At 28.2% G+C, this 12,733-nt stretch overlaps 1 protein-coding gene across 1 annotated transcript; it reads right to left on the minus strand.

Moving 5' to 3' along the window:
- Positions 1–1,252: 1,252 nt before the first annotated feature.
- K444DRAFT_473433 (HET-domain-containing protein) lies at positions 1,253–2,049 on the minus strand (the record flags this gene model as incomplete). Its single annotated transcript, XM_024872907.1, has 2 exons — positions 1,253–1,765; positions 1,846–2,049. Coding segments are annotated over 2 exons (717 nt in total), but the record flags the coding sequence as incomplete, so codon positions are not given.
- Between the last annotated feature and the right edge of the window lie 10,684 nt (positions 2,050–12,733).

Below are 12,733 nucleotides of genomic sequence, written 5' to 3' on the forward strand. Positions count from 1 at the left end.
GGGATTAAGCGAAAGCAGCCATACGTACCAGGGTAAATAGTACGCTCTATCCTGGAACTGTTCTGTCAGGCCTTCATGGAGTTGCAATCGTTTTGACGTCGCCACTGGCTCAATTTCTTGAAACCGGCGACATTAAGAAACGTGAGATGGTGGGGGAGCTCAAACGATGTTGAAGTTGAAGCTCCAGTCGCGGCTCTTCCATAGTTGGAAAAACGAGATATCGCATAGTGTAGAGGCTTGTCTAAGGCCAAAATCGAGAGTGGATATCTGATTCAGCAATGGCGTAGGACCCAAGTTGCTCTTTTCCTGCGCTAATCGTAATGGTGACCTTGAATACGGGACTTTCGGAATGAATACCCTTCTTGAGCTTTGCTGAAATATATCTACCATCTCGAAGAGGACAAGTCCCTCGATCATTCCCCTCCACAAATAAACCACTCAATTCACTTCGCGACTTTGTATTTATCCAGTCATCTAGTCCCTGGATTCTAGGGAGCGATTGAATAGAGAGTGAGGCTGCTCCATCCCCATCGCGAAGAACTTTGTATTCAAGGAGAAGAATAGTGTCCCACTCAGCCCACTCAGCACTAATACGTAGGGCCGCAAAGAGTCCGTATATTGAAAATTGTTGGTCGAAAGAGAGTAGCACGTTCTTGCCGTCAATAATGGTCCACTGAAAGCCCCCTCTTTCGTTAGGAGAAGAGCAAAACTTCTCCGAAACTCGTAGTCTATTATCGGAAAGGGAAGCCGTGTCAAACAGGACGCCAGTATAGCCAGTAGCTACTTGCCGTGCCATTTTCCGAGAGTAATGAGGGATGTTGATCAAGACATGCTCTGATTTCAAAGAGTTGGCTTTAATCAACTCAATACTTACTAATTCCAGTAGTGGATCCCGGTACCAGTTAAGTTCTGAGTTTTGATACAAACGTATGGCAAAAAGCTGTATGCCTTGCACAATATCTTTGCGACCACATTTAAGTGGTAATAGAAATTCGTTCATCCAAAAACCGCTGTTCGGGCTTACGCGGATGACGGGGAACTCGAGAGCGCGAAAATCCAAACGCGTTCCTCTATTGGTCAATGTTATGGCATCGAGTAAGTGTGCTTCGGGGAAGGTTTGTTCCCAAATTCTCTCAAACGTTTCAATGCCGTTCAATCCCTCAAAGAGATATAGCCTTGAAGCGAGCAAAGAGGGAATTGGCAGTCTAGCGGAGCTCGGATCTCGGTGCGGAGCCTCCAAGCTTGGCATACCCCACGCAAATATTGACTCATCATTCGTCCTACTCCAAATTTCGAGCTGCAATCTTAAGAATGCGTTGTGCCCTTCCCCATAAAGCAGAGGCATGTTGACATCAAAAAGACCCATTAGACAATAAGCCAGATCTTCAATCCGAGTCGTCACTCGGGTAGAAGCCCAAGACAATTTTTCTGCAACGCAGGCCTTGTCGATATCAACTAAAGTTGAAATTTTTGAAATTTCTTGAACGAGAGTGCGCATACTGGATTTTGTGCCAATTTCGATCCAGTTTTGGTCATAGAATTCCACAAAAGTCGGAGCTAAGAGCTCCTGAAGCGTCCAACCTCGAGTAAACCACTTGCTTTGCCGGAAAAGCGAATCCGGGCGGGAATGGTCGGCCGTACCATCCGGAACGTCGACTAAATATGCGTAGCATACCTGCGATTTTTGGTACCATCTGTACATTGAATTGATGGCTTCCGAGAGCTCCGCGCTACTCGTCTTATCTATGCAGCAGGTATCAATCCACTGATCAACAGTCAGTTTCGCTACTTGAACAATTGGCTACGACCAGCTCTCCATTGTAGCAATTGACTTCAAATACTCACAACATAGTTCCATCCATCCCTGATAGCCTGGGCGCAACACTTGATGATCTTCTGATATCCTGGCATTTGTGGGCCTTCCCCACTTTGCACCTTCTGTAAAGTGACTTCGCCATCTCCCCATCGATGAGAAAGAATTGCATATGGTGGGATCTGAGTATCAAAATACTCATGGAGTTCAATGGTGTCTGTTTTGAGCAAGCGCATTTTCTATCTTGTGTCTGAGACCAGAAGCCCTTGAACGTTGTGACAGTGGTGCTGATTAGTCGATCGATCCAAGTGCTGAAGAGTCTGTGAGCTGGCAGGGCAGTGAACCTCAGTCCAGACAATGTCCCTTATTTGCAGGCATTCAAAGGTGGTTAAGAGAAAAGTGTTGGTTGCAGGGCATATTCATCGTGATATCAAATGTGTAATGTCTTGAGATACAGAGACGTGTCCAGACAATTTCGCTTCGTGAGCCAATAGGAGCGGGCCTGTGCTTGGGCAAGTCTTTGCGTCCTACGCTCCGTAACCGTTCGGCGTTTCCCACCTACAATTCGCCTAGCACGCCTTGTAGGTGAGGGACAGCGATACGCAAATCGCACCAAAATTTGTATGGGCAAATCGGGCAGAATTGCATCATAATAACGCCTTAATTTTTTAGTTTTAAAATTTACTAAGCTAAAGGGCCTGTACCTTGGGATCAATTCCCAATACTTAGACACTATTTTATTACGCTGCGTTATGAGAATTCAAAGGGAGAAAAGGAGAAATTCCCACCAAATCTCAGATTTGCGTATCGCTGTTCTGTGCGTATCGCTATCCCTCACCTACAAGGCGTGCTAGGCGAATTGTAGGTGGGAAACGCCGAATGGTTAGAAGGGTTCACCCACCAACCGCCCAAACCTACTTCCTGCCCAAGCCCAAATTCGACTTTAAGATTAATTTATCAATTATTAATATGATTTTATATTTTGTTAAGTTTTACTTAACAAATATACTCTTTAATCACAATTTTTTTTTCAAGTAAAAATGATTATTAATATTACTTATAAAACTGAGTTTTTATTTATATTTTAAGAATTTTAAAGCAATATAAAAAAGAATTAAAATAAGTCCTCTTATAAAAATTCCTATAATTAAGAGAGCCAGTATTATTAAATAACGGAAATCGATTTTTATCAATTATTAGTATTATAAACAGTGAGAAAAATCGATTTTTTGCTTGGGCGGGAAGTGGGTTTGGGCGGTTGGTGGGTGAACCCTTCTATTCCTTGAACTGCCATTCTTCCTGAAGAAAGACGGTCCCAAAACACGCTAAAATCGCGGCTCGCTTAATCCAGCCAATGAGAGAAAATCACGTATAACCCGAGTAACATTAAAATATTAACTCACTATATACAACTCTATGAATTATAACTATAATAATACCACGATTTACGAACCAAAAGAGTCCTTTAAGACTATTAAAATGCCGCAGCGCTTTATATTCCCCTCTGGACTAGTTATATAAGGCTAGAGCTGGCTTGTCTTGCAGTATTAGAGTAATATATAAGGCTAAAATACCCCCTTCTTATCTTTAATTTTCTTCGAAAATTACGAGAATCTGATCTTATATCTTTTTATAGTAATAGAGTTAATACTTGGAAAGCTTAATAGGATAGCTAAGTACCTGATATAATATCTTTGCCTACTAATCCTAATCCTGCTAAGTATTTGCGATAAGCTAAATTCCCCCTACTTCTCCCTTTCTATTTCTTTTAGTTCCTGAATAAGAAACTAATATAATATATAGGGCAGATATATTCCTAAAGAGAAATAATGATATTATCTAGCATTTGGGTACTATAAAGTATTATTTGTATTATAAAAGTATTATTTGTATTATAAAAGTATTATTTGTATTATAAAAGTAGTACTTTTATTAATATAAGTTTCCTAAATTTAGCCCTAATATTTCTCGAAAATTTCGAGGATTTCTTATTAATATATTATATTTTAGGTCTCTTAATTATTCTTTTATAAGAATTATCTTTATTATGGCTACTATTATAAAGAGGCCTTTCTTAAAGCCTATTTTATTTATTATAGATAATTAGGCCCTAATTCTATTACTAATATACTAAATACTTTACCTAAAGATATTTATAATATAATTCTTCTTTTTTTATAAAATTAACTTAGTTCTAATTTCAATATATACTAATTTCTAAATACCTAAAATTACCTAGCTAGTATTTAAAATAGTATAGTTAATAATATAATTATTAATCTTTAGGTTTAAGAAAGTTTAGGGCTAAAACTAAAGTCTAAAGTTTGCTTTTAAGATATTTCTAAGCTAGTATTACTTTTTATAATACCTAAATTCTTTGCAATTATTAAGGAATTATAATAAATACTAAATTTGGGCTAAAAACTGCTTTCTTTTAAGTATCTTTTTTATATAATATTAATTTTTCGAGATTCTTTAAAATTTTCGAAGCAAATTATTATTACTTATAAATATTAATTTAAAATATAAGTTATATAGGTCTTTAAACTAAGCTTATATATAGTACTTAATAATAAGAACTTAGTTAAGAGATTTAATAAAAGTTTTTTTTTTAAAAAAGAAAACTAAAAATTTCTAAAATAATAATTTCTAAAATAATAATTTCTAAAATAATAATTTCTAAAATAATAATTTCTAAAATAATAATTTCTAAATAATTATAATATAAAATAAACTTATATATAAAACTTAATAATAAAGACTTAAATAAAATAATTTCTTTAAAATTAAAATTTTATTATAATATAAAAAAAGAATTATTTAAATTTCTTTTTTCTTATTATTAATTTTATTATAAAATGTTATTATAATATAAAAAGAAGATTTCCTTAAATTCTTTTTTTATTATTATTTATTTTATTTTAAGATTTTATTATAATATAAGAAAAAGATTTCCTTAAATTCTTTTTTTATTATTATTTATTTTATTTTAAGATTTTATTATAATATAAGAGAAAGACTTCCTTAAATTCTTTTTTTATTATTATTTATTTTATTTTAAGATTTTATTATAATATAAGAGAGAGATTTCCTTAAATCCTTCTTTTATTATTATTTATTTTATTTTAAGATTTTATTATAATATAAGAAAGAAATTCTCTTCAATTTCTTTTTTATTATTATTTATTTTAGGATTTATTTATTTTAAGATTTATTTATTTTAAGATTTATTTATTTATTTATTTAATTATATAAGTTTTTTAATAGAGTTTTTTTTAATTAAAATAAAATTCTTAATTTAAATCTTTTACTTTCAGAATTCTTAAATAAAATATTAAAATTAGATTTAGTAATTTCTATATTAGGCTTAAGCTTAGCTTAATAAAATTAAATAGCTAATTAAGCTATATTAGCTTTTTATTAATTTAATTAAATAAATTATATTACTAGAAATCCTTGAAATTTTCGAAAAAAAATAAAGTATATTATAACTAAATTACTTATAAGTTCTTAGCTAATTCCTTTTTTATATAGCTTATATTTTTTTCTTTTAAACTTCTTAGGCTTTAGAAAGTTCTCCCGAGGATTTATAGAATTATTATTAATTCCTATTAAGTAGTAAATAATTATTAAGTTATTAAAATTAGTTAATTACTTTTCCTAATTATAAAGCTTCCTTATTACTTATTATTATAATTATTATAATATATAGTACTAGTAGGGGTTAGACTAGAGCTAGAGAGGCATTAGGCATCTATAATTACCTGATTATTACACGTGACCCCGAGCTTAAGCTAGTATATAGGCCCGTATATAGCTCGCAATTATTTAGATCCGAGGCTTTTTCGAGATCCTTTTCTTTCTTTAGCTTTAAATTATTAAAATAGAGATAGTCTAACTATACTTTCTAGGCCCTAGATCTTATACTCATAATATAATTCAAAGCTCACCTACTTCTTAATCCTATAAAGGATTTAAATAATACCTACCCGATTAGTTTTTAACAAGTATAAATATAATATATTATGGCTATTCCCGTACTAGTTAGCTAATATTAGAATAAAAGAAAGCCCTAGAATAACTAGGCAAGAAAGCCCTAGACTAGCCAGGCAAGCGGATAGGCTAGTAACCTTATTACTAAACGAAGACCTATAAGAAAGCAAGTTCCAGAATAACTAGGTAAATTAGAAGGAGCTATAGTATAAGATATTACTAGTATATTACTAGAAAGTAAACTAGAATCTCTTATTAAGTTTCCTAAAGAGTTCAAATATCCCATTAATACTTATAATAGGAGAGATATTTTCTTTTAGAGAGCCAAAAAAGAAGAGAAACCTGCCCTATTAAAGACAGACTTTTAAGAGTTATTCTAAAGTCTAAAGGCTTTATATAAGGAGATTATTAAGCTAATTCTAAAGACATATAATATTCTTGCCTATAGCGAGAATTATTATAATTAGCTAAGAGAAACTAAATAAGCCTTATAAAAGAATAAAGCTATTATTAAGAAGCTTATTATATAGCCTATAGAAATAACCGGTTTCTCTATTCTAGAAAGTAAATATTTAGTTAAATTCCCTAACTTTCCTATTTTTAAAGATATAACTAAGGATAGTATTATCTTTAATAATTAGTTAGTTTAGATTAAGAATAAGCTCTATAATAACTTTAATATTTACTAGATAAAGAACCTTAAGATTATTTATATTTCTGGCTATATAAGTAGCTATTTCCTTATATTAATCTTTTCTTACCTAAACTAGGATAATTAATATATATACGAGATTATTAGAAAACTATATATTTATCTAGAAAAGCTATATAATAACTCAAATAAAGAATATAATACTTAGTAAGCCTTTAAGAAACTATTTATAAAGAAGGGCCAGATTTTTTAGGAATTTTATATTCTATTCCTAAGATATATAGCAGACGGAAATATTAACTTATAAGATCTTAAAAATAACCTAAATAATAATCTTATCTAGAAGCTCTAAGAAGCCATAGCTATATATTATAATAACCCGGCCATTTATATTATAAAGTTTATATAATACTATATTATAAATAACTAATAAATTCGAGCTTATTATAAAAAGAAAGACTAGATATTCAAGAAAGCTAATAAAGATATAAATAAGCCAAGTTTAGGAAGTGCCCTTTATATAAAGCCTGCTCCCAAGATTCTAGTAATAGATAAGCCTATTGCCTTAAAGCCCGGATTCTTAGATCTTAAATACTATAATTATAATAGATTTAGTTATATATCTAGAAGCTATCTAGAGCCCAAAACCAAGTATATAATATAAGTCTTAGTAGCCAAGCTAGTAGTACTTACTATAAGTAAGCCGTCTAAAGATATAAAATAAGGAAATAAGGATTTCTAAAGGAAGTTTTCTTTTTAGGGCCATATTATATAGATATAATAGAAGTTAATTTGAGCTAGTTACTAGAAGATAAAGTATTTATATTCGCTTATATAATTAGTAATAATAGATTAGATATTAAGACTTTTTCTCTTATTAATACTAGAGTAAATAGATATACTTTTATTAATTTCAAGTTTATAAAAATAATTAAATAATTTCTAGATATTAAGCCTATTTAATTAGTATTACCCTATAATATAAAAGAATTTAATAGTAAGTAGGCCGTACCTATTACTTATTATATTAAGCTTATACTCTTAATTAATAGACAGAAGGTCCTAGTACTTATACTAGTTATAGAATTAGGAAAGTATAATATAATTTTGGAATAATAGTAATTTATAAATATTAGTATTCTAATTAATTATAAGAATAGAAGATTAATCTAGCTAGATAATTAGCCTAGAAAAAAGAGTTAGGATAAGGTTCTAACTATTATATATAAGAACTTGAAATCTAGAAAAAGTAACTAGTACTAAGAAGATATAAATAAAAGAAATAAAGCTATAGCTATAGATAAGTTCTAGAAATCTTAGCTTATAAAGAGGAAATTCTCTTATTCTTTTCCTAACTCGGGCTTAAAAAGCCATATATAGTAAAAGAATTAAGCTTAATACTATAGAGAAATATAGGTGGCCTTGGGAAATATAAAGGTTTTTCCTAAGTCAGAAATAGGAATATTAAAACTATATTATCTAAAAAAAAGCTATAAGAGCTAGTTAAGGCCTATAGTTAATATTATAGATATCTTGCTAGCTGTTTTCTAGATAAACCTATAGAAGAAGAAGAACTTTTTCTTTATAATATTATTTTTTGAGATTAATAAAGAGCTAGAATTATAGTAAAAGAACGAGTTTATTCCGGGCAAATAATAGCTAGGAGAAACAAAGCTATAATAGCTAATAAGAGTCTTACTAGAGAAGTTTAAGAATTTTATAGATATTTTCTTAAAAGAAGTATTAAATGTCTTATTCCCGTATTAATTATATAACTATAAGATTTAGATTAATAATTCTAAAGGCCTAGAGTATCTAGGATATTTCTCGCTTTATTAATAATCGACCTATAAGCTATAGGAAGTCAAGTATTTCCTTAAAGAGAACCTTTAATAAGGCTTTATTAAGCTAAGCTAGTTCTTTTTTATATTTCTAATTCTTTTTATAAAGAAAGCTAATAGAGCTTTTTAATTCTATATTAATTATTATAAGCTAAATAACTTAATACAGAAAAATTATTATTCTTTTTTTCTTATTTATAAGACTCTTATATAGCTAGCTTAAACTAAGGTCTATATAAAGCTAGATATTTAGTAAGTATTCTATTAGATCTAAATAGATCTAGAATTAGAAGAACTTATAATATTTCGTATGAGATATAGGGCCTATAAGTATAAAATTCTTTAGGAAGGCCTAATTAATAGCCCTATTATATATTAGAGATATATAAATAATATTTTCTTTAATTACCTTAATGTCTTTTATATAACTTATTTAAATAATATTCTAATTTACTCAAATAATTCCCTAGAATATAAAGACTATATATAAAAGGTCCTTTAGTAATTATAAAATACTAGTCTCTAAGTAAATATTAAGAAATTAGAGTTTAAGGTTACTTATATAAAGTATTTAGGCTTTATTATCTTTACTAGAGATATTAAAATAGATCTAGATAAGATAATAATTATTAAGAACTAGTAATTACTAAAGATAATTAAAGAAATATAAAGCTTTCTGGGTTTTTATAACTTTTATTAGTATTTTATTATAGAATATAGCCGTATAGTAAAGCCTCTAATAGCTCTAATATATAAGGAAGTTTCGTTTAAGTAAATAGATTAGTATTAAAAAGGTTTTACTAAGCTAAAGCAAGCTATATTCTTAGTACTAATTTTATATTACTATAATCCGAATCTCCTAATTATAGTTAAAACAAATATACTAAATGAAGTTATAGCCGGTATTCTTTTATAATAAGACCCCTAGATAGAACTCTAATATCCGATAGTATTTTTCTCTCTAAAACTATATAGTTAATAAAGCTAAACTATAATATCTATAATAAAGAAATACTTGCTATTATTTTCTTCTTAACTAAATAGCAAGCGGAACTAAAAGGTCTATAGAAGGTACCTTTTATAATTTACTTAGACTACTAAGCTCTCGAGTATTTTATAACTATAAAGAAGCTCTTAGTAAAATAAGCTTACTAGGTAAAGTACTTTTCCTGCTATTATTTTAAGTTTATATATTAGATAAATAAGTTAAATAAATAAGCAAATGCCCTAAGTAAGAAATATAAGAATATAATTATCTAGGATAAAGTAATAGTAGTTTACTAGACCCAAATTCTCCTCTTATAATAAAAGATTAATAATAATATTATACGGGATTTCTAGTTAGCCCTAATTAAGGCCTTAGTAAGCCCGGCTTAGAAAGAAACCTAGTATAATAGTATCTAGCTAGTAAATAAGCTATTAAGCAAGAACCAAGAGTTACTAGAGCTAGAAAAGCTATAAGACAAGGCAAGAAATAAGAAGAAAAGCACTTAAATACTATAAAATAGCTTTTTCTTATAATATAGTAAACTATTTATATCTAATAATATAATAATATCCAAAATATCCTTATATATTACCCTTATTTAGGAGGCATATATATAGCCCCTAATAGGATATCTAGAATAAGTCAAGCTTTAATAGCTTCTTTAGGCCTGCTATTACTAGCTAAGTCAAGATATAAATATTAATTAGTATAGAAATAACTATTATACTTACTAATAATTTCATATTTCTAGAAATAAGAAGCCAGGACTCTTATATCTATTACTAGTTCCTAATTATTCCTAGTAATATATATTAGTAAATTTTAAGAAATGCCTAGAGAATAGAAATAAGTATAATATAATAGTAATCTTTATTAATTATTTAGGTAAGTACCTTATTATAATTCCTGTTTGAAATATAATAATAGCTAAAGAATTAGTACTTCTATTTCTTATTTATATAGTTTATTAAGTTAGTATCCCGGAAACTATAATATCTAATTAAGGCCCTAGTTTATATTAGATTTCTAGAGCGAGTTTTATAAATATATTAGTATAAAGCTCAAGTTATTAATTACTAATTATTCCTAAACTAATAGCTAGATAGAGATTATTAACTAGTATTTTAACTAATAGCTATATTCCTATATAAATTATTACTAGAATAATTAGGATAAATAGGTAGTAATAATTAATTACTAGTAAGTAGCTCTAGTTTATAAAATTATAGGCTAATTCCTATTTTTTATAGAAAAGAGCTATAAACCGCAAATATTATTTAATTAGAAAACCCAAGTATAATTAGGTATTCTAAAGAAAGAATTAAATAGATAAGAGGCAAAGGCCCTAGTAATATAGCTTTATAAATTATAATAAAAGATATAAGAAAATATAATATAAGTATAAGAATATTATATTACTTAAACTAATAAATATTATTAATTAGTAAACTTTAAAATAGGAAATAAGATATAAATTACTACTAAGTATTAGAAGAATAATTATCTAAGCTATAAGCTAATTTATTATATAGAAGAATTATATAAAATCCTGAAATAAGTAGAATATTTCTTTAGGCTTAAGCTTCCGGAATTAATAAGAATATATCTAGTATTTTATATAGAGAAGCTATATAAAAATCCAGGTAATTTTTTTCCCGAATAAATAAATCCGGAACCTTTATTATTAGAATTATAAAACGGGGAAATAGAATATAAAGTTTAAGAGATATAAGCAGTGAAACTGCTTTATAGGAAGCTAAAGTACCGAGTCTAGTAAAAAGAATAGAACCTAGATCCGGAGTAGTATCCTGCTTTCTTATTAAGTAATAGTGCCTTAGCTCTTTAAAGCTTCTATAATAAGAATCCCAAATAGCCAGGACCGCCTCAGAATTTCCCCTATTAGTTAGATTATACCAAGAATAATATATTACCGGAATTATATAATACGGACGGAAATTCTTTAAAGTTATATATAAAAGACCCTGACCTTTAATATATAACTTATAACTTGAAATTTAATAGGGACTTTTAAAGCTCGGGAATAAGCCTATTTTAAAGAGGGAAGTAATGTTATAATTATTATAATATATAGTACTAGTAGGGGTTAGACTAGAGCTAGAGAGGCATTAGGCATCTGTAGTTACCTGATTATTATACGTGACCCCGAGCTTAAGCTAGTATGTGGGCCCGTATATAGCTCGCAATTATTTAGATCCGAGGCTCCTTTGAGATTCTTTTCTTTCTTTAGCTTTGAATTATTAAAATAGAAATAGTCTAATTACGCTTTTTAGGCCCTAGATCTTATACTCGTAATACTTATCCTAGAATAGAAGAGAAATACTAATAGCCTCTATAATAGAAAGAATACATATTATAGAGCCTAGAATCTAGGTCTATTTTAATTAAGTAATAATAAAAAACCTTAAGAAAAACCTTAGCTATCTAGTATTAATTAGTTAAAATCCTCGAAAATTCCGAGGAAACCTACTATACTTTTTCTAGTTAGGCCCGGATTAATTACTTAATTAAACTTATTAATTTTTTAAAAGAGAAATTCTTTTTTAATTCTTGCTATATATTACTAGTAAAAAAGAATATAGACTAGATCTAGCCATAATCTTTCCCGGTTATAATATAAATAGAAGAACTTAATTTCTGAATATTATATTAGCTATAATAATTTCTTGAAAATTCTAAAATATTTAGAGCTAGTAACTTATTACTAGTTTAGTAAGTCTTGTAAAAGAGTAAACTAAGCTTAATTTTATTTATTTCCCTAGTTATATTAATAACCTTAATATAATATACCTTAATTCTAAGAATCTTATTAAAGTAAAGTATATAAAGAAATATAAGAATATATATTATATAAAGTATTACCCGCTACTAGTAACTTCTCTAGTTTATTAAGTTATTATTATTAAGGCTAATAATAAAGCCTTAATTCTTTTTTAGTATAGGGAATCTTATACTCGATTTATAAAGGTATTTAATAATATCTTTAGAAACTGCCTTAATATTTAAGGAGATCTTTCCTATATAAATTTACTTCTAGTTAGTTAAATTAGCTCGAAAATTTCGAGAGAAATTACTTATTTTTCTTCTTTATAAGCTTATTATATATTTACTTATTTTATATACTAATAAAGAATTCTTATCTTATTTACTCTTTTTCTAGTTTTTATATTTCTGGTACTCGTATTAAAAATCACGAGTAAAGCCCTAACTAAAAGCCGCTTTTATTTTTAAGATATAAGAATAAGAAGTATTCTTGGTATTTTCCTTAATTTCTTTATTATACTTCTTTCTAATAGCTTAATTCTCATATATATTTATAATTTAATAAATAATATAATATAATATATAAGCCCTAATTTCAAAGTATTAATTATAGTACTAGCCTCCTAATACCTTAATATAAGCCTTAAAGCATTTCTAGAGCCTAA

This window comes from Hyaloscypha bicolor (assembly GCF_002865645.1).
Source record: "Hyaloscypha bicolor E unplaced genomic scaffold K444scaffold_60, whole genome shotgun sequence".
Classification (NCBI taxonomy): Eukaryota; Fungi; Ascomycota; class Leotiomycetes; order Helotiales; family Hyaloscyphaceae; genus Hyaloscypha; species Hyaloscypha bicolor.